The sequence below is a fragment of the Notechis scutatus genome, chromosome 1 (genome assembly GCF_049901735.1).
Source record: "Notechis scutatus isolate UNSWTSFEM ecotype Mainland chromosome 1, rNotScu1.2, whole genome shotgun sequence".
Classification (NCBI taxonomy): domain Eukaryota; kingdom Metazoa; phylum Chordata; class Lepidosauria; order Squamata; family Elapidae; genus Notechis; species Notechis scutatus.
In genome coordinates this window covers 49515000-49542898 of record NC_142009.1, presented here as the reverse complement: position 1 = coordinate 49542898, position 27899 = coordinate 49515000, and the positions used below count along the sequence as shown (strand labels likewise).

Below are 27899 nucleotides of genomic sequence, written 5' to 3'. Positions count from 1 at the left end.
GAAAGATAAATCAGTACACTTTTAAATGACTTATACAAGAGAAGTCTGTTTTTTAATTGTGCCATTATTTGACTGACTTAGAAGTCAGTCCTTTTTTTAAGGCTTAAAAATATCTCTTCACTTGAAATGTCACAACATTCAACTTTATATTTTTAACTTGACTGTAAACCGACATTGCATCAGAAGGCGTCTGGTTGTTTTCTTAATATAGCTCAGATGGATACATAATTAAACTGGTTGCTTAATCCCTATATGCATGTCGTCTTCATAGTTATGGTACACAGAGCTCCAGCAACAACAAAAATACTGCAATTTAATGGTGAGTAGAACAGAGTATAGAATTTGGTTTCCATTACTAACTAACTAAGCTTCAATATCCCATTAAATGAATTTTGTTTTTAATGGCTTCTTGACAATAGTCAGGAATAAAATTTTATTTGCCTATGATGTTGAACCTTGAGGTTCTCTCCAGGGTACTTGATACTAAGAACATGGAGTGACAATTATCAAGTGTCTTATAAAAGTCTATCTCAGTGCTAGCCTATGATGAATGGAACCTAGATCTCTATTATATAAAAGACAAAGGAGAATAGTTCTTTCTGCTCTCAAAATCCATTGCAGCTTCGTTTAAAAAAAAACAGTTGTCTTTTATATTCATGCTTTTCTAGTTTAAGGTTATAGATTAGTGCAAAAATCCTTTTGTGTTTTACAAAACACAGTTGTAACGTTTTAAAATTCTGTTATTCTAACTAAATGTGGAAGTGGTCCTTTTTTGCTCAGTCTGGGAAGGACAGAGTCTAGATAAAATCAGGCATATGAGTCGAGTCGGTAGGTGGGATTAGAAAGTCAAAACTTCTTTGAAGGAGGCAGTGACAAACCACTTCCATATTTCTGCCAAGAAAACTACATGGCCCATGAGATCAGGAATTGAGCTCAATTCGAACTGCATTTTTCACAGTATATCCACATAGCATACAAAAGCTGCTCAGTTCAGTCTCTGATACCTTTTAAAGTAGGGTTGTGAGAAACTCCTGTTTGAAATTCAGCAGAGTTGTTGCGGGCCAGTATAACTTACAGAAGTAAATGTGTTAAGGCTTTACTGCACAAGGCAATTTTCCATGTAGAATTTGAATGTACTTCTAGGATATCCAACAACTCTTAAGCTTGGTTCAGAAGCAGCCTAACAACTCTGCAACCGTTGAAGGTTCCAAGGGTAGTTGAGCAGCAAATAAAAAGTGTGTGATATTTTTTTTCTTTATGACACCTTTTTCACGTTTTATGCCTTTCAAAGCATGTTTTGTCCATCAGACATTTCACCTGCAAGCTTGTGCATCTAATAAAATGCAAATCAGTGTATTGGTTAATGATGGACTAAATCGCAGAGATCAAAGCTCGAGGTTTCCATAGCTGAATAGTCACCCTCTCTCTCAACTCAGCTTTATCCTGTAGAAGACTGAGAGGAAAAGGCAAGAGAGTGATAGGGACTTCATCTTGAGCTTCTGAAGGAAAGGAGATACATCCAATTAGATAAGCTATAATCAAAACTATCCATTTCCCAGTTCATGTTATACTTTAGAACAGGGGTGTCCAACCTTGGCAACTTTAAGCCTGGAGGACTTCAACTCCCAGAATTCCCCAGCCAGCAAAGCTGGCTGGGGAATTCTGGGAGTTGAAGTCCTCCAGGCTTAAAGTTGCCAAGGTTGGACACCCCTGCTTTAGAAGATTAATTTACAGTTTAACTTTCTACAGAAGTAAAGTTAGTTCACAATAAAAGTGGGACAATTAGGGTTTTAATCGAAATTTTTAGCTAACTTAGAGCTAATAATACAGCTTAATCCAGTTTATTTTGCGCGGGTCATTCTTTTAAATGCAGACTGCGGCTCCTTGAGTGGTACTTTTTTTCACTTTTCGTGAAAAGGTGGGATTCAGACAGCACGGCACAGCCCTCCTGTCACTTCCACGCTCCAGTGTAACAACGGCGACCCCCTTTCTTTTACAGTGGTAACGCTAGAGGCAATTGCCTACCAGCTAGTTTAGGATTTGGTCCCGGTTTCCGCCTCCTAGTCTCCGCAAGCACGGCTCTCTTTAGTCCAGGGGTCGCCAACCTTGTCCACTTTTAAGCCTGGATGACTTCAACTCCCAGAATTCCCCAGCCAGCAAAGCTTAAAAGTGGACAAGGTTGGCGACCCCTGTCAAATACCCGCCTACAAGCGCGGCCTTTTTAAACGAGGAAAGACGAGCGAGAGAACGAACAGCTCCCACGGCCACGCTGGAAGCTCTTTGGACTTGCCCGACCATCAGCCGAGCCGGATTCCGGCTCGAAAGCCACCCCAAAACCCCACAGCCCGCGAGCGGGGCGGAAGAAGGGAAAAGCCCCTCTTTTTTTCAGTTCCCCATCGGGCTGGGCTCCGCCAAAGGCCGCCTCCCGGTCTCGCTGCCAGTTCCCTCCTGAAGTTTCAAGGGCCGCCACGTGATTTTCATGAACTTGGGTTAAACAGATCTGAGGCGCCGGGCAGGGCGAAAGCGGCGGCTCCTGGGTTTCCCGGCCGCCGAGCGCTCGCTTCGAGAAGAGCAGCTGGGGAAGCAGGCGAACAGCGGCGGCGGCGGCGGCGGCAGGTGTCGGGCAAGCGCCGAGGGCAGCACGCGCGTCCGGGATGCCTCTCTTTGGGCTTTCCGCTTAGACGGTGGCGGGCGCAGCGAGCCCCCCCCCCCTTCACTCCCCCCCCCCCACACACACACGCGTCCCGGCTCCTGCTGTGGCTGCGCTGTGTTCTCCGGTACCTCAGGCGCCCTTTGGCCTCCTGACAGGGCCGTCCAAGCTCCTCTTTCTCTTCGGCCAGGATGTCTCAGGGGATCCCCGCCGCGGGAAGCATTTTGGAACGAAGTTCCTCGTCCGACAGGACCTTGCAGGTAAACAGAAGCCCGGGGGGGGTGTGTGTGTGTGTGTGTGTGTGTGTGTGTGTGTGTGTGTGTGTGTGTGTGTGTGTGTGTGTGTGTGTGTGTGTGTAGGAGAATAGAAAAGTTGGACAGACGGACGCGCCTCCAAGAAACTTTCCTCTGCGATTCGGAAGCTACCTGGGATCGCGCTCTTTAAATCCCGACTCCCAGCCGGGTCTTTTCGGCGTTTGCGGGGCAGGGTTTCTTTCAGCGCTGCCGTTTGGACGCGCCGGACCTCGCTCGCGGGCAACGGCGGGAATCGAAGTGCAGCGGTGGCCCCTCGAAAGACCTGGGGTGCTAGATTTCTTCGGAGAAAAAAGGCGCTTTAAAAAAAAAATCGGGTAGCACAGAGACCAAAACCACAGGAGATAAAAGTGGTGCGTAAAATCATGGATCGCGCCTCATGCCCCACATTTCCTCTTCCTTTCCCTTCCCTTCTTTATTACCAGAATTTGCCTTATTTCGAGAAACGGAGGAGGTAGCAACTTCTAGTCAGAAGACGGGAGAAAAGGATGGAACTTCCCACTGCTTGAAATGACTTTAAAATTCTGCGATTGGGAGGGAAGGTGTTTTTGAACAATTAATATTTCATCATCAGCTACTGCTCTTATTGAATATACATTTGTCTGCAGGGTTTTAGGAATGGTGAGTGTCCAGGCTAGTTTTCACCTACTGGTACTTGTCACAGTAAGGGTGGAGTGGGGAACCAAACCTACATGCCCAGATCTTACTTCTCCTGTTCTTTGGTAGGCCTACCTCTGTGGCCTTCCAGACTAGATATGGCTTTGTCTGAGTTTTGATATCCTTAATCTTCAGTTCCCCAGCTCTGTCATCCAGCAAGTGGCATTCCCAAAAGGCAAACCCCGTTTGAACAGTGAAGAACAGAATTGCTGCATGTGTCCAATTAGTTTAATGCTAACTGTACCAGTCTATGCAACCCAGCACACTGTACATGTGTTGGATTCAAGTTCCCATCATTCCCAATTGAAAGTTGAGGAAAAAGTGAATTCTTGTTGTAATATTTGGCTTCTCAGTGTCTCTGGTACATACAACTTTGCTCCCATCCAGGCCAACCCATCTCTAACTGTACAGTTATTCGAATGAGCCAGGAACCATTCATCAAATTTTAGGGCGTCTTTTAATTGTGCCGTCAAATCATTCGATAAATCCACTTCTTGTTTCTTCTTTTGAGCTCTAGTGACCACCAGGGTGGCTAGCTGTTTGGTTGAGACAATCGGCCGTATCACTTCCTGATGAACACTGTTATATTGAGGCAGTCTAGATAGAGCATCCGCCATAAAATTCCTCCCCCCCGGGATGTACTTCAGTGAGAAGTTAAACCGCTTAAAATACTGAGCCCACCGAACTTGTTTAGGAGACAGTTTTTGAGGCGTTTTTAAGGCCTCCAAATTCTTATGGTCAGTCCATACCTCAAACGGGTGTTTCGCTCCTTCTAAGAAATGTCCCCATGTCAATAGAGGCCAGCGTACTGCAAAAGCTTCCTTTTCCCAGACGGCCCACCTTCTTTCGGTTTCAGTTAGTTTACGGGAGGTGTAGGCACAGGGTTGTAAAGTTCCCTTCTCATTAATTTGAAGTAATACCGCTCCAACGGCCACATCACTCGCATCGGCTTGGATCACGAAAGGGGCATCCATGTCCGGGTGCTTTAGCACTGGTTCTGCAGCGAACAGTCATTTCAGCTTTTCAAAGGCGGCTTGGCATTCCATGGACTACTCCAGCGGTTTGCTAGGCTTTGGTTTCGCCTCCCCTTTAGTTTTTAAGAGGTTGGTGATAGGCATTGCTATTTTAGCAAAAGACGGGATGAATTGCCGGTAAAAGTTGGCAAATCCCAAGAAGCTTTGAAGTTGTTTTCGGGTGCGTGGGGGGGCCCCACTCCAACACAGCTCACACCTTCCCTGGATCCATTTCGATGCCCTCGTGTGAAATGCGATACCCCAAATAGTCGATTTTCTCTTGATGGAACTCACATTTGGACAGTTTAGCATACAATTTAGCGGCTCGCAGTTTCTGTAGTACTGAATGCACCAGTTTCACATGTTCATCCCAGGTTTCCGTGTAGATAAGGATGTCATCAAGGTAAACCAAAAACCCCTTGTATAAATGTTCATGTAACACCTGGTTGATCATCTGCATGAATACGGCTGGAGCCCCTTGTAGGCCAAATGGGAGAACGTTGAACTGGAAACAACCCATCGGGCAGTTAAAAGCGGTTTTCCACTCATCTCCTTCTTTAATTCGGATTCGGTAGTATGCTTCTCTCAAGTCCAACTTCGTGAAAATTTTCCCTTTAGCCAAGTGGGCTAGCATGTCTTTCATCACGGGGAGGGGGCACACGTTTTCCCACGGAAATTGCGTTCAGGTTTCTATAGTCCTCTACCAAACGCTTGGAGCCATCTTTTTTTTCACGGAACAGCACTGGGGCCGCTACCCGAGGTCTAGCGGGTTGGATGAAACCACATTTCAAATTTTTATCAATAAATGACCTCAGCTCTTCTAATTCCCGTGGTGTCATCGAATAAAGCTTCGGTTTCGGGAGCGTCACCCCAGGTAAAATTTCAATACTACAATCTGTTGACCGATGAGGGGGAAGCTCATCTGAAGCCTTTTCACTGAACACTTCCTTTAAGTCCCAATATTCTTTCGGAATTCTTTCCTCCCCCTCCAGGTCCTCGGTACCTGTGGAGGCTAGCTCAACCGGATTCTGAAGCTTCTGCTGGGATCGCCCCTCCCTTTCCGGTTGCTGATCAGTGCGTATGCGCAACGACCCCTTCCTCCAGTTCACATGGGGGTTCCACTTCCGGAGCCAGGGCAATCCCAGTATTAACGGTTGTTCCATCCCAGGGGCCACAATAAAACACAGAGTCTCTTTATGCTCTCCCATGGTCATTTCTAGGGGTTCCGTTATGAAACGTGCAGGGCAACCTCCCGCCACTGATCCATCCAATGGGCAAAAGGCTATGGGCGTTTTTAAAGTTTTCAGTCTGATGCTCATTTCCTCAACTACTTTCGTGTTGATTACGCACCTCGTGCACCCAGAGTCTAGCAAGGCTAGCATCTCCCCTTCAGTCCCTGAAGTGGGCACCCTCAATTTCACTGGAATGGTCATGGGGCCCTTGTTTGGATTTACCAAGAAGTCGTCTTCGGAGTCAGATTCATTCTCTTCAGAGGAGGTCGGAGGTCCCAGCTCCTCTCCTCCCGGAGGGGCGACCTCTACAACAACTTCCCCCATCTTTAGCGTGGTTTCGCGAGGCCTGGCTGGGGGGTTTTCAGGCTTCCTCCCTCCTTTTGGCACCCCCTTTGGATCCAGCTTGACCCTGCAGTTCGCAATCCGGTGGCCCTCCTTCCCACATCGAAAACAGGCAGTGCGGGGGGGGAGAATTCTGTTTTCGCTGGCAGAGGGTTGTAGGAGGGCGTTGCAGCTGAAAATGAAGCTCGGGAGCCTGTTTCGCTGGCAGAGGCACTGCAGCAGGCCACTCCACTCTTCCCAGGGCGGCCTTGCCGGCCAGATCTAAACACCCCATGGGCTGCATCTGGGCCGCAGGCCTTGAGTTTTACACCCCTGGTCTAGACTCTTCTTAAAAATATCCCGTGATGAAGTACCCACAGTTTCTGGAGGCAAGTTGTTCCATTGGTTTTGTCCTCACTGTTAGGAAGTTTCTCCTTAATTCCAGCTTGCTTCTCTCCTTGATTAGTTTCCAACCATTATTTTTTGTCCTGCCCTCTTTGTGCTTTGAAGAATAATTTGACCCCCTCTTCTTTGTGGCAGTCCTTTAAATACTGGAATACTTCTATCATGTTACCTCTAATTCTTCTTTTCGTCAGACTAGTCAAACCCAAATCCTGCAGCCATTCTTTGTATATTTTAGTCTCCAGGCCTTTGATCATCTTAGTTGCTTTTCTCTGAACCTTTTCTAAAGACTCAACATCTTTTTTTTTGTAGTATGGTGAGCAAAATTGGTTGCAGCATTCCAGGTGTGGTCTTACTAGGGTTTTATAAAGCAGTACTACTAGTACTTCATGTGATCTTGATTCTATGCCTCTGTTTATACAACCCAGGATTGTATTAGCTTTTTTGGCGGCTGCTGCACACGGCTGGCTTGTATTCAAGTGATCATTCACTAGGACTCCAAGGTCCCTCTCACAATTACTGTTTTTGAGGCAGGTTTCACCTAACCTGTACTTATACCTTTGATTTTTCCTGCCTAAATATAAAACAAGGAGGCTTGTTGATACTTGAGATGTCTTAGTGCATTTGAGGTGGATATTATCTCATGTACTACTTCTAAATTTAAATCAAAATGTACCTGCCTATGCTTGTCAAGTCTGTTCCTCAAATCCAAGATATTTTGAATTGGATTCAAAGATAGATAAAAATGACGGCATTGCTGTTACAGGACACAGATATGATGTAGGCAAGATGATATTTTGTTGGACTAAAATCAGACATGTAAACTGGCAATATGTGAATTATGAGAATTTCTCAGACTTCAAAACAAAAATATAAAATAGAACAAGAATATTGGTGTATCGGATTAGCAATAGCTAATTCAAACGTCAGTTTTATCAAACTACATTCTAACACACATTCCTGCTTCTGAAACCAGAATTCACTATATTTTAAATACCACTATACTATGCAGAATTTTCTTATCTTTCCATCCATCCATCTCACAAATATAAAACTTTTATTACCATCAAGGATTAGGGATAGGGTTAAAATGATTCTTCTAACTGGTGTTGTAGTCTCTTGAATGGATCTTGTGTTGCTGAAATGTCCTAGACATCACTTTATGGCTCTACTCTTTTTCATACTAAAAAAAGCTTTTTTAAAGAAACAGAGTAAGAGGGAGAGATAAAAGAATATATCAACGGGGCCAAATCATGAGTTAAATTGGGAATGTTCAGCATACCTTATGGGGATTTCCCTTTGGATATGCAAAACATTTACCATCTTAGTAGAGCAGGAACCCCATTACATAGGGCAGATTGTCTGACTTGCTACCCCAAACATGATCTAGACATTTTGTGTTTGTTTCATGATTTTAGATTTAATTGTGCCAAACTCTTTCTGAGCCCAGTTTCCCCTAATATTTGTTACTCCAAAAACTCCTGCAATCATGCATTGGAAACCTGATAATAAAATGCCTTTCCCTCCTTCCTAACTAGCGTACTTCTATCTCTCCCATTTAAGAGGCCTGAAGGTTTCAATTTTACCATTTCTGGCATCACTACTCTGCCTACTGATCTTCCCTTTACTTTTTTTTTCTCTACCTTAATTTAAAAGAAAAGGGGAGGGGGGCAATTGGATCTGCTTTGCTTGAAGCCTATCAACAGTGGATGCTATGGGATGGAGGTAGGCAAAGAAGAGATTGGGAAGAGCAGGAATATGTCCTTGATTTTTTCCCCTGTTCTCTCTCCAAATGCTTTTCTGTTGCACTTGCATATTTCAGTCCTATATTAGGACCAAATACATGTGTTTCATCTAGACATGTTCCACTCACACCTGGCTCTTTCATGCCCCAAATAATTTGCACAATACTAACTCAAACTTGATCCTGATATGCTCTAACCATACAACAAAACTGCCAAGCATAATTTTCCTATGATTCAAAATTGTGTCTTTATCTGAGGTAATTATGCCTGCTATGTTATTGCAGCACTACTAACTCAGCCTAGCCTTACCTGACCTCACAAGAGGATAAAATGAAAGCCTTTGTGCATATTTTCTATCTTTCTTGGATGAAAGATAGTATCCAGGTGTAATTAACACATTCCAAAACCTCGATGATCTGGTTTTCTTCTTTCTTCCTTTTATTTTTTAGAAAACAACAATTCAAATTTCTCAGGAAAAAGAAAGCAAACCCTGGCTCACTCACATCCTCTTCCTAGAAACTCTTGTAAACTTATTGTGCAGGAGAAGAGAGTTTGCCACCTTTCACTCAAAATACTATTTGAACCAGATTCAGCCACAAGAGTTCTTGTAACCAGTCTTTACATTAATATACCAATAAGACTGTCTGTAAATTACTTTTCTATTCAATATAAGGGAAATATCAATATCAGTCACTCTTGAAATATGTGATCAGGGCTCACAAGGTTAAAAGTTGTGTGTTTGTCAAAGTATAGCTTTCTGGATTTTCTGGATGCTGAGGGATTTTTTTTGGGGGGGGGGGAGGAAAAGGGAAGTCATTAACTAAACAAGCATATTCTGATTTTATTCACCAGAGCCATGATGACGATGAAAGACGAGTAAGACGAAGAGAGAAGAACAGAGTCGCTGCTCAGAGAAGCCGAAAGAAACAAACTCAGAAAGCAGATAAACTCCATGAGGTGACTGATGCGTTGGCCTTCTTCAGGATCAACAATTAGTATCATTATCAAAGGCAAAATAAGTCCTGGGTCACCTTAGGAATTAACAGAATGTTAGTTCCTTAATTAGGGACATCCAAAGTGGGAGGTGGAGTGGGTATGTGTTCAAAGTTCCACCTCTTTTATGTGTGTCACATATGCAACACATAAAGATGACGGGACTTCAATTGGCATCTAGATTTTTTTAACATTCATGCAGATCCTTTTGGTTTAATAAGCTTTTATGGAGCAAACCCCATTTTCTCAGATGCAGGGAATGCCACCCCCAGTTAAAAACCGAGCAGTGATCTAAATTTGTGTGACAACATTTTAGCTTTAAAGGCAGCCTTTCCAAGTGAGCATTCTCTAGATCAGGGATCCCCAACCTTTTCGACGCCGCGGCCCGGTTCCGGCGTCAGCTGGGCGCCGCGGCCCGGTTCCGGCGTCAGCTGGGCGCCGCCATCTTTTTTTGACGAAAAATCACTTCTGGTGACGTCATCGGAAGTGATTTTCAATCAAATGGCGGCGCCAGCGCTTCTGGTGAGCTTTTTCGGTAGAAATGGCTTTCTACCCGGAAAAGCTCACCAAGCGCTGGCGCCGCCATCTTTTTGAAAAATTACTTTTTTACCAAAAAGATGGCGGCGCCAGCAACCAGCGGCCCGGTAAGGCTTGTTCCGCGGCCCGGTACCGGTCCGCGGACCGGCGGTTGGGGACCCCTGCTCTAGATGGATCGAGTCTCGGGGCCCACAGCAACATCTGATTACCCAAGTCTGGGAAAGGTTGAGCTAGCCAGATGCTTAGCCAAAGCTCACAATGGAAGTCACCGTCTCCTGCAGGTTGCATAGAACATGCTGTGATTGGAAGCTTCTAACCACAGAGCATCCATACTTAGATGTTGTTCCTCCATTAACACTTTTTTGACGCTTAAGCTGTTGACTGTCACAAATGCCTGAGACACTGAATTTCACAGGATATAGCTCATGAAAAAGAATTTGTCTGGATTTACCTGCACTGTAAATTTTGGGAAGTGACAGGGAGATTTATCATGCTCTGAATCAGGTTCAAGATATTTTCTCTCTTTACTTTCCCTCTTTCTCTACTAAAAAATGGAGATGATCACCACCCAATAGAATCGGACCTGACTGAACAAAGGAAACGTTTACCTTCTTCTTCTTTTTTAACTCTCCCTCTTCCTGGTTTACTGTTTTATAAATTCCCACCATGTCTCCTGTTGCTCATCTTTTTCTTCAAAACTATGTGATCTAATACACACTTTTCTCAGCAAACAATTAGCAGACCAATTTGGCAATCAGGGCAAGGAGGATATGTGGGTGAGCCCAGGGGAGGGATTCAAATTTTTTAACAACCGGTTCTGTGGGTGTAGCTTAGTTGGTGGGTGTGGCTTGGCCATGTTATTGGCTGGGCGTGGCCAACTCAATATCACTCACATCGAGGCATGCATCTCCTCGCCTGGCCTCTCACAACTGTGGGGATGCTGCAACAGTTGTAAGTGTGAAAAATGGTCATAAGTCACTTTTTTCAGTGCCATTGTAACTTTGAATGGTAACTCCACACAAGCAAAGTACCAGCAAAGGAGGGGGGGGGAAACTCCAGAGAAGTTCCTGAGACAGTAAGTCTAGTCTTGCCAAGAATGTAATAAGAGTTAACGGAGAGGCAGTTTCTGTAAGCAACATCAGACTGTTTCCTTCCTGCCTTCCTTACAGGATTAGGCCAGTAATTTCTTCTAACAACCGGTTCTCCGAACTGCTTAGAATGTTAACAACCGGTTCTAGCAAATAGATGTGAACTGGTAGAATCCCACCCCTGGGTGAGCCCCTATCTTGCCATCAGTGCATTGAGGTTATTTGTCAGCTCAGAGCTTATGGATATGGAATGTCCATATGTGGGTGCTTTTTTAAATCTTCTTCTTCATAGAATTTAGTGTTTTGTTTCAGACCAGCCTGGCATTTTTAGGATAGCAGCCTAAACTATGCAAACAGAATCAGGATATTAGAATCTTAGTCTAATATCTTATTATGCCCAGAAACTTCTTCCAAACAGTCTTGTTCTAACTGATAGTAAGACAACTGGGCAGGGAAAGCAATTTGTAATATTATTGTGATTTTTTTTAAAAACCACAGTCTTTTTTCCCTTTCTTGCATGTTTAATCATTGCAATATTTTTTTCATGTTCTCCTTTCCAATTGAACAATAGATGCTTATAAGCTGGCTTCTAAAGAATGGAGCTTAAGTGTAGAATAGCAAGGGTGTTGGCCAAGATTGAGATTGTTATCAGTGCTTCAAAGCTTTCATATGAGCAATTATGAATATTCCTGAGTAAAATGATGAATAAAGGTGGTGGACCAGAGTCCAACATGTTCTTTCAAAGGAAGAAAGCACATTATTCATCCATTCTTGTGACTTCATATGTGCAGTAAGGCAGTTAATGAATATATTGGTCACGGTGGCTGAGCAGCTATGGCCTTTTTTTTTTTTTTTTTTTTTGGTTAAGGACATTGGTTCATTTTTGTTTCAGCCACATTCAAATCAAGGGGGAAACTAGCCACTTGATGTACATTTGCCTTGTAAAGCAATTCTTTTCTGAGTCTCACTTGCTTTCCTTTCTTTTACTGGAACTCAAAAGATTACCTCATTCATGCTTTGGTTGAAATTGACCTCAGAGAGGCACGGGGAAATTTGATGTTTGTAAAGTAACTTCTCTTTTTGCTAGAAGTCTGGTGCCAAAGACCTGCCCCCCTCCCATACAAGAGAACTGAGCTCATTCAAGGAGGATGCTTTGGTCATTGGTTCATCTGGTCCTTTTTAAGGGTTTCCAAATGAGAGTCACTTTGGTTTGTCCTGACAGGCAGATCCTTTCATTGTGTTTCATAATCCACTCTTTATGGAGGAGGAGATTGAAAAAATTCAGCCACCTATGCATTAAAACTGTAGGTTTACAACTGCAGACCAGAATGACCAGGTTTCCAGGCATGGCCTATAAAGTCTCATTGGCTTTCTTACAGACCCCTGCCACTGTTCCAAAAGCTCAAAGCTACATTACTGTCCCCTTACTTTCTGCCTCTGCTGTCCTACTTCCATAGTACCCCTAGACCTGAAGAATATGCATTTGTATGTGCATGTTCATATGTGCATGTCTGGAATTTTTAAAGTTCAGCAGCTCTGACCATTTTTTAAATCCAGCCTCACCTGCTTCTGAAGGTTAGTCCCCCAAGTATCTCTCAAAGAAATCCTTGACTTGGCAAATTTCACTTTTTTACTATAAATCCTGCCTAAGTAGATAATGGTTTAACAAAGTGCATAAATCCATATCTATGATTTGGAATTCTGCCTTTTACTTCCAGTTCATCAATCTTTTTACTTATCAGGAAAATAAGTTATGACAAAGTAGAATAACAGCAAGAGATGTCAGTCCACACTAGGAGCTGTCATCTTGGAAAAATACCAGTATAAATCTATTCTGAGTTTGTTACATCTTCATGTTTTTTTCATTCTATCAGAATAATTTATGAGAGATACATTTAGTTCTGCTATTCTTAAAGAACTGGGAATCTGGAATCCCTGCTTATCCGAAACTTCCAGTGTTCAGTGTTCAACCAGTGGATTTACCTTCTACTTTTTTTTTTGTCTATACCCATGCCCCCATCAGCCAAACATTGAAGTGAACCCACATTTGATGGCCAAGAGATGATTTTCACAGAAATAGTCCTTTCTTTGGGGATGATGGGTCATAATCTTTCCCCTGTCTCCTTAAATTACTGTCATTTAACAATATATATCTACATGTAAATTAATGCTTGCTTGCTTGCTTTTAAAAGGAAAAATAAATATGTGTCTCTCTTTTGTTTTGTTTTGTGCTGCATTTCTTTTGGAATTATGTATTAACAGCCTTCTTAGAACCTCCTTCATGACTGAATTCACAAATGTTTTGGACTGAGAATGTCAAATAGCCATTCAGTATTTGCATCCCTGAGTTTTGGAGTTTGAGCTGTGACCACCTGTGTGCTGCTGAGAGCTGATTCAAGTGCTATGTTCTCACAGAAATAAATCAGAAAAGCCTGCTAGATCACTTCAAGTTAAAACCTACAGCCAGTTTTTCTTCCCAATTTGCCCCATAGCTATGGCATTTAAACCTACAGTATAATGCCTCTAAATATGGAGGCTTTATCCATCATCATATTTAATGCCTGTTTTCAATTCTAAATATTGCCCCTGGTAATTTACATCAGGACCCAAGCAATTTTTTCACGGGCCCACATTATCTGAGGGACTGCCTCATCCCCATCACATCAGCTTGTCTCACTCAGGTAAGGAAGGCATGTTCTGGACCCTGGGGTCAGTTAAAGACTTTCAACGGTGGGGTTCAGGAAGAGGGCCCAACTCTCCTAGCCTTTTGAAGAGTCTGAAGACCTGGCTCAGTCAGCTAGCATGAGGCTCACAGAACAGCACAAAAGCCAAGGAAGCCCAGGTAATGGCCAAGATCCCCCTCCAAATATAGAGAACAAAACAAAAGCAGAACTTGAGCTGATTTAATATAATTTATGTTCAAATGTAATTAAAACCAAGTTAGTTCAATTATCTATAAAATTGTTCTCTATATATTTTGTGATTTCCACCATTGTTGAATTAAAAAGTACAATTGGGTGGCAACCTTTACAGCAAGCAATCTGAAATCAGAAACCTCATATTTTACACCCCTTGTTTACATTGATAAAATAATATGATATAAGTGCAGATGAAAAGAATAGCCAAAGCTATTCCCTTTATTGGATGCTGAAGATAATGGATATTTCCTTTATGATAGCTCCTTCTCTAAATACTGACCAATAAAGGACTTTCCAAGCTAGGCTCCTCCCCTTTGGATTGTCCAACCACATAGTTCCACTCCTGAGAACAGATAAAAGCATTTATCTTGGCTAAGGTTTTCTGATAGAGGACTTCTGTTGATTTTATTAATATTTATTATACAAATTATGTTAAAAGTAATGGTTGTCTTGGAAAAAATATCCACTGCAGGATTTACTCTATTTGAATTTGCTCTACACTGCCACTTAGGTATTAGTTTAATGGTAATTTCCTATAGAAATATTTTAAATAGAACAATATAAATAAACTATGCCTTAGGTAGGTAAAATTAAGATACACTAAAAACCCACTGGGAAAAAAATGTCTTATGTAAACCAGATTGGGAAGAAAATAAATTAGGAGCTATCTACTTTTCAAAGTAAGTATATTTTTCAGAATAATTGTATCATTTTTAATTGTCTTTTTGGTTATTTTTAATCTTCCTTTTGAGAATTTAAGCACTTCATGAAGAATAGTTTAGCAAAATAATAAATAATCATGGATTCTTGCTTGCATGCTTGATCTGCTTATTTTTATCAATTATTTCAGGAATATGAGTGCCTTGAACAAGAGAATAGTTCTCTAAAAAGGGAGATTGGAAAGCTGACAGATGAAGTGAAACATCTGAGTGAAGTGTTGAGGAACCATGAGAAAATCTGTCCCTTGTTACACTGTCCCTTAAACTTTGGATTGATTCCCAGACATGAAGCCCTCCTTGGTCCCTTGCCAAGATAAGACTCCCTCCTGAGAAACCTGAAAGAATGAGAAGATTTCAAGACTCTCCAGTATTGTCATTTTGACCATCAAGTTGCATGAGTCCACACATTCGTACAGCAGCATATGCTACATCTAGTGTTACCTTGGATTCGTCCAATCATCAAGAATCAATGTTGATGTTAAAAAGCCATGAAGCCTTATGGGAGCAATTTTCAGCTGAGCAGGATATCTTCATTGTGTTTCTACTATGCATTCCATACGCAGCACGGAATAGGAAATATTATGTGCTAGAATTACTAGAATATGAAATATGTTAACTTTAGTTCATGCTTGACCATGTAGATGTATGCTCCTTACAATAATAGACAATTTGGCGGCCATCATAGGGAATGGGGAAAATGGCTTGAAACCAAAAGGATCATAGATATGACAACCGGTGTTCAAAGACAGGGACTGCTTTTGCTTCCCAGCACTCTGATTCCCTGTCATTTTTCCTCTCTTCCATTTTCTTCGGTGACAAACGCCTCGCGTTTTCTGAAAACCTAATTACCATATTTTTGGATATAGCTTTAGGATTGTTTTTAGGTGTGAACATATCATGTGGCATATGAGGTTTGGAAGGCATATCTTCATGCTTCAATGCATGATTCTCTGCAGTGATTATCATCTTACATATATTTTCAGCTGCACCACAATGGAGTTCAAATTGCAACAAAGATAGCATTTTCTTTGAAGATCCTTTTAAATGCTATAACTCTATGAAGGCCATGGCAGCACAATTGTTCTGGGAAGAAACTCCTTCTCACATTCCTTTGTCTTCTTCTCTGATGGTGGCTGGCCAATTTTGCAGCAGTTCTGACAAGATTTTTACACATGACCAAACAAACGTACACAACATAAACTAAGGACATGAATGGTGGTTACTAGCAGTTGTTTTCATTTCTCTTTTCTGTGGAGTGGATTTGACCGATTGTTTTTAGCAGCAGGACCTACAGCACCAGAGGGCACAGCTTGTGTAGGAGTGATCTTCTTCGCTGTTTTTTGACTTCTCAAGGTCAGCACTGTGAGAACAACTGCAAGTTGGTTTGAAACTGTTTCTGACAATTGGGAAGTGAAAATGATGTGGCACGGGAGGTTTTAATTTAGCATCCTGAGTTTGCTTTAAAAATTCCTCATGAAGGAGAATTGGTCACTTTCCATGGCAGTTTATTCCATTGTTAAAAGGTTGCTTGTTGTATGTTGTAATATTTTCTGTTAGTCTGGTATCTAAACACATTGGACCAAAGGAAATGGCTTCTCTCCTTCCCCTTATTTTTCCCCAATCCTGTTGTCAAGGAATAGCTAGTATGCAAGATGTGCCACAGAATATATGAAAGAACAGCAGCTTCATGAAAACAATAACACAGCTATGTTGAAGCAACACTTCCTGAAGAAGTACACAAGCCTGCATCCCTCCAAGTAGTTACATTTGAAGAGCTTAGTGAGAGAGCAAAGGGATCTATTGTGTTTTTATTGATTTTTTTTTATTTCATGTATTCATTGTATTATTTGGTTGAATTTAATCCTAGGACCAGCTTAGACTTACACATGTGACATTAGCAGTTATATAGATTGATTGTTCAAATGAGTGAGTGAATGAGTGAATGAGTGAATGAAATAAAAGAGCCAAATACAAAAATAATTGACAAGGAGAGAATTTCTATTCTATTCTCCCTACCTGCTTCTCTCATCGATACCCATGACTTGAGTATCCAGAGGAAGTCTGAGTGTATGGTGGAAGTACGGCTCCCATTTACACAAACAGCCACAGTCCACATTCTAATTTCTTTCCACATTTCCAAGAGACATAACAGGCTTTTTAGAAAATAAAGAATATTTATCTATTTCCATTGGTAGCAAGTGACAGAGAAAGAAAACATACCCATTGATACCAAATCAGTTAAAAATAGCTAAAAAGTGTGCAATTTCCTATCAAACTTCTGCTTTGGCTTACTTATCATACTATGTGAGGGAAGTTTCAGAATTTTAGTGTAGCAAAATCAGACTTTAGTAAATCTGACTCTGATACCCATTTACAGAATTGTGGTATTAAGTGTTCTAATATCCAAATGAAAATATGTACTTGGGAACTAAAATGCAAGTGTTTTACATAAATAAGAACCCAGTAAATTCTTTGAATAAAAGTCATGATGTTCCCCTTTTTGGCAAAACCTAGATCCTCATTAGCATAGGAATAACAAGCGACAGTGACATATAAATTTCAGGAACCTGATAATGGAAGTAGAATTCCTTCATAAAGGACAATTTCATATGATTCTTGCTCTTGGATGATTGAATGTTCCTGGAGAAATTAGAAGTATTCAGTAGAACCCTGTTTCTATGCATTGTGTAATACTTTTCCTGCTTTAATAGTATTCTAATTATTGTGGCTTCCATAAAAGAATCCTGAGAATTTATGAGATGGCAAGAGTTCTGTAGACATTCCGTATTTCTCTTTTCCAAACTATGGTTTCCAGGATTCATGAAAAGAAGAAACAGTAATTCAACTAATTCCTTTTAAGTGGTATTTTGCTGTACAAATGCATAATGGTTGTATAAATTCACTAAACAGATGTTTATTTCCTATGACTAAGATCCGGTCCTTTTCTCTCATCACAGTTATAGGAGCTAATCAAAGGGTGGTTGTTTCTGTTTGAAGAAAATCTATTGGAGAAAACTTGTGATCTCATATCTCAGGAATGACGCAATTTCTTCTTTATGTTGCTCATACCACTCTCTGAAAAAGTTCAAAGTTATCTTTCAAAGAAGCTGAACACTTCATCCCACCAAAGCCTGAATTAAACATATTGTCCAGCTCTGGAGACTCACTCATCTGGAGAACATCTGGTTGAGGAAAACTGTAATTCTCCTTAGAAGAGAATGCTTCTACCCTAGCAACACACTGCTGAAATTTCTGAAAGGGGAGTACAGGATGCCCATTCCATTTTTAGATGAAGAGCATGCATTTCCTGTTTTTAAAGTCATAAATTCTGTGGTGTGTAGGAGAGGGCCAATCAGAAAAAGGAAGATCCTATGTCTTTTTTTTTTAAAGAATTTTATTAATTTTCAATAAACAAACATACACAAACAAAACACAAAACATAAAAACATAAAACTTCTTTTTGGAAAGTGGCCTAGTCCTGGGTTGCATCTTTTGGTACAGACATAAATCAAATTCATGCTCACTTTATATACCATTTCATATCTTATTTACCATTCTATATTTTCTGTATGGCTTCTCCCCTCTTTTCACTCTCTTAATTCTATTTTATTTATTTCATCTCAATTTAAATCATTATACTGATATCTTTTGTCCGTTCTGTAATCATCTATTTTTCTTTTCTTATTAACACAATATTTCTCCTGTAATCACTGATTGAAGTATGACGCTTTTATATCTTTCCCCTAAATTTAACACTTAAAATAATATATAATTCTCATTCTGATTCTGCTTAGCACATTCTAAAACTACCTACTACATTTTAAGATAAAAAATAATAATAAATTTATAATATAATTGAAACAATAATCCATAGTATATTAAACTTTATCATTTATGCATTTTAGTATAAATCATATAAAGATCCAATTTTCTAACATTGTTTCAAATAAAATGTACTTTTGCAGAATCTCTTTTGTAATCCTAGTCTTTTTACCCCCCCATCTCTTAATCTCCACCCTCTTGGTCTCCACTCTCTTCTGTAAACACAAACTATTTCATTTAGCCCTTTCTTCTTTTTAAACTTTCTCTTCCTGGGGTCTATCTTTCCCCTGGATTTAACACTTAAGATAATATATAATTTCCATTCTGATTCTGCTTAGTACATTCTACATACATTTTAAAATAAGAAAATAATATGTTTATAATATAGTTGAAACAATAATCCAAAGCAAATTAAACTCTATCATTAAATCTTAAACATTTTACATATTCCCTTTAATATTTTATTAAATCATATAATGTTCCAATTTTCTAACTCTATTTCAAATACAATACTACAATACAATCTTGTGTGCTTTTGCAGAATCTCTTTTTAATTTATATTTTACCCTTTGTCTCTAAAAAAGATCTGTTTTTTTACATCTTGTTTCAAGCCTTTGTGATTTCTCTTCCCCTTTTCCTTTCCTTTCTTGTCCAATCTAGCCTTTTTACCCCCCCATCTCTTAGTCTCCACCCTCTTAATCTCCCCTCTCTGTTGTATTCCTCTTTTCTGTTGCTTTCTGACATTGTATCGATTTTTCACCTTATTTTTCCTTTGTTTGGTTGTTTTTTTTAAGTCTTGAATTCTCCATTCTCTTTCCCTTCTTTCCCTTTTCTTCCTCAACTAAAGTTATTTGTTCATTAGAAATGGCTTCTTCTTCATCATCCCAGCTTTCTTGTTGTTGTAATTCCTGGTAGGTAGAAATGGCCATTTCCAAAAAGTAGAAAACAGATCCAGAAGAGCCCTTCCCTTCTTGTTCCTCTTCTCTTAACTTTTGAAATTCCATTTTCAATTCTTCAACAGATAATGCCATTGTGAAATTTTTTAAACAACCCAAAAGTTATTAGTTTTTCAAAAAATAGTTTCCAAAAGTCCCAAAGTCACCAAACAACCCTAATCAACACAAACTGTTTCATTTAGCACTTTCTTCTTTTTGTACTTTCTCTTCTTGGGGTAGAATCAATTACAAAGTTCCAAAATGTATTTTTTTGAAGTCTTATTACAGTTTATCTCTAGTCTTATAAACTCCAAGCAATCTCCTCCAGCAAAGTCTTAATATAAGTTCTTTATCTCTCCCTTCCCACGTATAGCAAAAAAATAATTTTTAAATCTTTGATTCCAGTGTTCAGAAATCTTTAATACCCCTTTGGTTTTATTTTTTAAATTTAATTACCTTCTGTTGCCAAGACGGGTTTTTCCGATTTCCTTCTGCTATTTCCATAGGGAAGGAGAGTGAGAAGAAAAAAACTTTCCCTTTTAACTTTCTTCCGCCGCTTTTTTACAATCTTCTTAGGGAACAATGTATCTTAAAAGAGTTGAATTTCCAGGGTATTTAGATGTTACTTGCTATCCCAGTTCAGCCGAAAACTTTCTCTTTCTCTGCTTCCTCCTGCACAGTCTTGTCCGGGTGAAAGTTTCTTTGTGGCGGCCATTGCTAACCGTCGCTCCACCGCTTTTGGATAAAGGAGTTAAGCCAGCTGAGGAGGGGGGTTGCGATCCCCCCGAACCCCTGCTGGGCCTCCTCTATCTTCAGTCACCTCTACGGGGTGACTATTAACCCCCAAATCCATCTGGATCGGGGGCATGCCAGCGGCGAGCGCAGCAGGAACCGCGCACGATCGCGGATTCCTGCTGCCCCTGAAGCCTTTCAAACCAGAAGTCCCCTAAGTCTTTTTTTTTTTTTTAATGTACTGCTGTAATCAATAGTGACTGACTAGTATCAGTTATGGCAGAAGTGTGATACTAGCAAGGTTATTTATAGATATAGTGTTTCCTGAGTGCTTCACCACCATTAAGAGATCTGAAGAAGTCTCTGTCTTATGCAACTCTCCCCACTCCCAAGTATGCATTAGCATTACAGCAAATGTAATCCACTCATGATTGACTTTGACATTCAACTTTCAGTAAGTATTACTCTTTCAGAGTAATAGAAATGCTTCTCAACCAGCATTCATGCTGCAAGGGGGAAGGAAGGGGGAAATTTGTGTGAGAAAAAGAGGAAGGAGAGAAGAAAACACATCATCCCATGGGACATTTGCAGTATCTTATAGTTCAGTTTTCCCCAACCTGGTGCAATAAAGAACTGTTGGAATAAAAATCTGAAATTCTCAGCTATCATGGACAATAGTTTGGCTGGGTAGGAAATATCGTATCAGGAAAGCTACTAAAGTTTGGTTCAAAAGTGCTTTTTCAAAAGGCAACTGAACTTTGTTTTTTCTTGAAGGGGTTTTCCTTCTCATCCAAGAAGCTTCTTCGGTTCTGACTGAATGCTGGAGGATGGTCATTAGCGTTCTTTCTGTGAGTCACTGAGGCCACTTGGAGGTTTATCTGTGCCCCCAGGGTCACCTGAATAGTGCAAATGGGTGTAGAACCTTGGAACTGCCAAAAGGACTGTGTTGTAAACAAATAAACCTCCAAGTGGCCTCAATGACTCTCAGAAAGAATGCTAACAACCAAATGACTGCAAGAAATATAAATCCTTCCATCCTCCAGCATTCAGTGGGAACTGAAAAGCTTCTTGGATGAGAAACAAAATGTCTTTTTTTTTAAAAAAAAAAAAAAAAGTCTGATTGCCTCTTGAGAAAGCACCTTTGGGATAACCATGACCTGGATGACTGAGAATCTTCATAGACATGTTAAAATTTGGGAAATTAGTCAGAGACCTAGGAACTTAATCTTATGTGTAAAAGACAAAACAATGCTATCTAACTTCTTGGAGACGGGATCTTTCCTGAGGTGAAAAACTGTTTTTCAGAAATTGTTGATTTCCCAGGTGGAACTCTTTACCTTTTCTTTATTAATCCCTGCAAAAATTAGGATTCATTAAACTCAGTAATATCTGAATATGTTCCTAGTTCCAGGCTATATTATCCTAAGTTTGACTGCTTTTATTCCATGTTGCACTCAGAAGAGGATAGATTTGAATGTGAGACAATGTTGTCTCATGCTTCTGGTAATTTTGATGAGAATGTTACTTCTTCGAAATTGACCTGCCTTTTTTCTTATAGCTCTTCTAAAAAGAATAACAGAATTAAACTAGTTAGATTGATATTATTGGTTTAAATTCCCACCTGTCCATAATGTTTTTGTGTGACCTTAAAGCAATCTGTTCCTCAGAATAATCTACCTCACCTGCTTATTATGAGGAGAATGGAAAATAAACTGTTATATGTATCACCTGACAATATTGGGAATCAATCATAAATGAAAATAAGTAAAGCACAGTGATGAAGAAAATCATGTTTAGAGTGTAATTTATTTTTTCTCACATACCTTGAAACAAAAATATTGATCAGGTCATTCTATAAATCCTGAATAATGTGGTTGGGCACTTTGGGGAACTATGAGAGCTACTATTAAGATCTGACTCTGTTAATGGCTTATTAGGTTAAGTGAGTATAAGACCAGTAAAATTAATAAAACTCCAATCTAATTAAGCTATAGATTCATAGATAATCCCTGAAAATAAGCCCCCAAAGCCTTATTCAAATGCTATGCATATGATATGCATATCATGAATTGTTAAACATAAGGAGAAGATGCAGGAAGATTTGAAGACCTAAGGCACAAGGGATCCATGGTTTAGTTCATACAACATACTAGAACTGGTGAAAATGGAATTGGATAGTTTCTAGTTAAATACAATCTGGGAATCTAGCCTTTTTAAAAGGTTATTTGGGTGGGTCATGTGACATTAAGCTAAAATATTTTATGTTTATTTGTTTGGGCAAAGCATATTAAATAAACACAGCTGTGCTATTAATTAAACTTACTTTAGACTTAGTAAATGTGGACATTAGTCAATAGGTAGAAAAGGGTGAGAACAATAAACTAGCAGAAGAGAAGATGTTGGAGGTCATTTCTAGCAATGCTATCCTCTTCTTTATTCTCTCTCTCTCTCCCTCCCTCTCTCTTTCCACCTCTCTCCCTCTCCCTCTCTCTCTTTCTCTCCCTCCCTCCCTCCTGGTTCCAAAACATTGTTTACATACAAGATGAGCAGTAGAACATGTTAAAAAACACAACTTCAAACAATTCCAAAGGGCGAAAAATGACAGCAGAAGAATGTGATTATGTGATTACATAGACTTTGGTGAAGATGTGAAACTGTGACTACATAGATTTTAGTTAAGATCTGAAATCTGATGACAGATTTCATGTGATTACATAGATTTTGGTGAAGATCTGCAAATGAAAGAAGATTTGTAAGGGAAATGGAAGAAGGGACAGGTGACAAAATAAGACTACAGAAATTTATTCTGCAACTATATAGAGCTAAAATTAAGAAAGTGAAAGTTCAGAATAAGATTCCACCCAAAATAAAATATTCTATTGCCCACCAAGATGCCACAGGTAGGTCTCAACTAACAACCACATTTGAGTCCCGAATTTCTGTTGCACTTAACATTTGTTAAGAGAATTTTGCTCCATTTTACTGCTTTTCTTGCTACCATTATTGTGAATCACTGAAGTTAAGTTAGTAATACGGTTATTAAATAAATCTGGCTTCCTCATTGACTTTGCTTGTCAGAGGGCACAAAAGGATATCATGTGACCCTGGGACACTGCAGTCATAATAAATATGATATTGCAAGAGTCAGTTGCCAAGCATCTGAATTTTGATCACATAACCATTGGGATGTTGCAATGGCCATAAGTGAAAAATGGTCTTAAGTCACTTTTTCAGTGCTGTGGTAATTTCTAACAGTCACTAGATGAACTGTTGTAAGTCAAGGACTACTTGTCTTGCAGTCTCTCACTTTGCCATAATCTAGCTGTCACAATTAAAATAAAATATCAACATTTAAGAACCCCTTTTCAGTCACAATAAACCAAAAGCCAAGGAAATTTTAGGCACCACACTGGAGGCTGCAGATTTATGACTTCGATTGAGGCATTTACCAACTCATCTGGGAGTAATTCCATATAGACATATAGAGGATTGCAACAGATGACCATTTCAGCAAGGTATTTCTGGGAAATGCACAAGTCAAATATGAGTCCCCCAGAAATTGGTACATTATTTTCAAACATTAATATTTCATTTAGCTATCATTGAATGTAGCTGCCAACAACCAAATATAATTTGCTATTCCTTTTCATAAGAATATAACAAGGTGATAATTAATTGCACCAATGACTATTACATATTCCATCATTTGAAGGGTTGCCACAAAGAAGAGGGGGTCAACTTATTTTCCAAAGCACCAGAAGTCAACAAGAAACCATGGATGGAAACCAATCAAGGAGAGAAGCAACCTGGAATTAAGGAGAAATTTCCTAACAGTGAGGACAATTAACCAGTGGAACAGCTTGCCTTCAGAAGTTGTGGGTGCTTCATCACTGGAGGTTTCTAAGAAGAGACTGGACAGTCATTTGTCTCAATTTGCATAAGGTCTCCTGCTTGAGCAGGGGATTGGAATAGAAGACCTCTAGGTCCCTTCTAGATCTATTCTGATTGATTGATTGAGTCTGTTGGATCTTCTAGCGAGAGGTTCTGCCTATGCTACAGATAAAAAAGAGTCTCAATATACAACACATACAGACATTCTTAAGAAAACTAACTCATTCAGGAATACCATAGTAGATATGCCAATCAGAGCTTTAACTGTGAGTGCGTCCTTCTGGTCAGGAAAAAGGAGAAAGATATGATGAAGATACTCGAGCAAGGGGTTGGACTAGAAACGGGTGGGTTTGCACCTATTCACTAGAACCAGTTGTTAACATTCTGAGCAGTTCGGAGAACTGGTTGTTAGAAGAAATTACTGGCCTAATCCTGTAAGGAAGGCAACATTCTGGTGTTGCTTACAGAAACTGCCTCTCCGTTAACTCTTATTACATTCTTGGCAGGACTAGACTTCCTGTCTCAGGAACATCTCTGGAGTTATTTTCCCCTCCTTCCCTAGTACTTTCCTTGTGTGGAGTGACCATTCAAAGTTACAATGGCACTGAAAAAAGTGACTTATGACCATTTTTCACACTTACGACTGTTGCAACATCCCCACAGTCATGAGAGGCCAGGCGAGGAGATGCGTGCCTCAATGTGAGTGATATTGAATTGGCCGCATCCAGCCAATAACATGACCACCAAGCCATGTCCACCCAGTCACATGACCAACAAGCCGTGCCCACCACTTAAGCCACGCTCACAGAACCGGTTATTAAAATTTTTGAATCCCACCCCTGACTAGAAAGCATTCAAGGTCCCTTCCAGCTCTATTTTAATTGATTGATTGATTGATTGATTGAAGAATTTTTCCAGCATTCTTCTTGCACAAAGGCCATCCAGAAGCCTTTGGAAAGTCAAAAGTAAGGACAGATGCTTTGCATCTGACAACCAAAAGTATTGACAATAATTGTGCAGAAGTTTCATTATCAAAGTAGGTAACACCATCAGTGCTAGTAGGGAATGGGGTTTGCTCTCATTTTATATTCTACAGTCTTGCTCTCTCAGTGTTGGTGGGAGTGGTCTTAGTGATCATTGATAGGGCAAGCCACTGGAATATAAAATGAGTGCAAACTCCACTCTCTAATAGCACTGATGATGTTACCTACTTTGGTAATGAAATGTCTGCAAGAAAACAACCAAGCTCAGAGATCACCAAGGACCTCACAGTAAAACCCTGAGCTACAGATATTTTCTTCTGTTGATTATCATCTATTAACTAATCTAACCCTCCTTCAAAAGTGTTTAAGTTTGTCCATTTGTCCAGTCGTGAGAAGGAAAATTCTATCCTTCATATTTTTTCCCAGGCCTCTCCCAGCATTCATTCTGACAAATGGATACACTCTCATTGTTCCCTGTCTTCTTTCTCCAACCCTTTTGATAGAAAATAGAATAGAATAGTGTATATAGTATATAGTGTACAATAAAATGTGACTTTTCAGTGAAATGGAGCAGAATATCTACTTCATGATTCCATCCCTTCATCATCAAATGAAATTCATTGTCAAGGTAGGTAAGAGACACAGAATTTCAAAAGTTCTGCAGAAAACTTCTTGGTTCATTTCAGTTATGAAAGTTTTCTTCTGGACTTTTTTTAAAGGAGGTCTTGTAATGTTCAAGGTCATTGTATTTTCATCTGAAGGGACAGAATGAGTAGAAAGTTTAACATTATTTTTGCTTTCTGTTTACTAGAAATGACTCAGTTACTCAGGCTTCATACTAAAGTTTCAGTTTATATTATGCTGTACTTGCTAGGTATGAAAACTATCCAATGAACGGAGTTACCATGCTTTGCTTTAGAACTTGGCGTCTCCAAAAAATTATGCATTATTCAGAAACCAGAATATTCACAATATTGGCTATATCATTCTTCCCCCTCCCTAAATATTTTTGTTTCTCCTTCTTTCTCTCCTCACCAAAAGCAGTTAGTAAGGTTCCTTGCTCAGTCTTAATAAGTGTTTGGTCTTCCATAGTCTATTTTAAGTCTTGCTACAAGATTCCTATTCTTATCAAAATTCTTATCTACAATAATTTTTAAAAGCATTCTCATATTGTATCTAATAATAGGATCCATCGCCAGCTAATGTGGAATACCAACCTTGCCTAATCATTAAAGTTTTGCTGTGATGACCAAACACATTATTTCAGGCTTTGAACGGAGTCACTGCTTAGCTCAGAGGGAAATTTTTCTTTTAAAAGTTGCTTCTCATTAATCTTAACATAAAAAATGAGCATGCTGAATATTCTAGCCACATGTCATAAATACAGTATATATAGGGTTGGGATTCAGCCGGTTATGCCCGGTTCAGGTGAACTGGATGTTTAATTTACATCTGATTCGCAGAACCGGTAGTTGAACTGACCAGCTAGCCCAGGGGTGGGCAAACTTTTTGGCTCGGGGGCCGCATTGACTTTTAAAATTTGACAGACGGGCCGGGTCAGCACAAGATTTTTTGGGAATCGCCCCTCCCTCCCCCCCTCTTCTCCTCCTTCCCCTCCCCTCGGAGGCCCCCTGAGTCAGGAGTTGCTACCGCCGGTGCGGCTCCGGTCCGCGTTGCCTGGGGAAGGGAAAGGCAAAAGGAAGAGCCGCGGCGGTGCTTTGCAACGGGAGCAGCGGCACCGGAGGCTCAGGCTCAGCGGCTCCTGGTTTTGCCTTTTCCTTCCCAAGGCAACGCGGGACTGGAGCCGCACGGAGCTGCACCGGCAGTAGCAACTCCTGACAGCCCCAGCCGGACACCTGAGCGGAGCCCGGGCGAAACTGCCTGTTGCTGCTGCCGGAGCACCGCCGGGCAAAGCCCTGGAAGCCCCGGAAACCCAAGCAACTTCCCAGCAACTTTCAGCTTCCTTTTAACTCGCGGGCGCTCGCGCCTGGCGGAGGGGAAGCCTGGAGCCTCCTCCAAGCAGTCCGCCCGCCCGCCCGCCGGGCTTCCCCTCCGCCGCGCGGCTTGGGGCCAGGCGCGAGCGCCCGCGAGTTAAAAGGAAGTCGAATGTTGCTGGGAAGTTGCTCGGGTTTCCGGGGTTTCCAGGGCTTTGCAAAGGCAAAGTTTGCAGGCGGGAGCGTCTTCCCGCCGAGGAGCGGGAAGGGTTCCGCCCGGTGGGCAGGGCAGGCTGCTTGGAGCGGGCTGCCGTGCGGCTCGGGGCGAGGCGCGAGCGCCCGCGAGTTAAAAGTTGCTGGGAAGTTGCTCGGGTGCTGGGAGCAGGCTTTTAAAGTGCCGCCCGAGCAAAGTTTAAGCAGCCTGCCGGGTGGAACCCTTCCCGCTCCTCGGCAGGAAGACGCTCCAGCCTGCAAACTTTGCCTTTGCAAAGCCCTGGAAGCCCCGGAAACCCGAGCAACTTCCCAGCAACTTTCGGCTTCCTTTTAACTCGCGGGCGCTCGCGCCTGGCGGAGGGGAAGCCTGGAGCCTCCTCCAAGCAGCCTGCCCGCCCGCCCGCCGGGCTTCCCTTCCGCCACGCGGCTCGGGGCCAGGCGCGAGCGCCCGCGAGTTAAAAGGAAGCCGAAAGTTGCTGGGAAGTTGCTCGGGTGCTGGGAGCAGGCTTTTAAAGTGCCGCCCGAGCAAAGTTTAAGCCTGGAAGCCCCGGAAATCCGAGCAACTTCCCAGCAACTTTCGGCTTCGTTTTAACTCGCGGGCGCTCGCGCCTCGCCCCGAGCCGCACAGCAGCCCACTCTAAGCAGCCCGCCCGGCCGCGGGCGGAACCCTTCCCGCTCCTCAGCGGGAAGATGCTCCAGCCTGCAAACTTTGCCTTTGCAAAGCCCTGGAAGCCCGGAAAACCGAGCAACTTCCCAGCAACTTTCGGCTTCATTTTAACTCGCGGCGCGCCGCCTCGCCCTGA

At 41.2% G+C, this 27899-nt stretch overlaps 1 protein-coding gene across 1 annotated transcript; it reads left to right on the top strand.

Annotated features, from left to right (window-relative positions):
- The first annotated feature begins 1722 nt into the window (after nt 1–1722).
- Nucleotides 1723–17510, top strand: BATF3 (basic leucine zipper ATF-like transcription factor 3). The gene is made up of 3 exons (XM_087963648.1): nt 1723–2910; nt 9184–9288; nt 14718–17510. Exons 1-3 carry the CDS (start codon nt 2842–2844, stop codon nt 14901–14903), a joined length of 360 nt encoding a protein of 119 aa, XP_087819774.1. The 5' UTR covers nt 1723–2841; the 3' UTR covers nt 14904–17510.
- The last annotated feature ends 10389 nt before the right edge of the window (nt 17511–27899 follow it).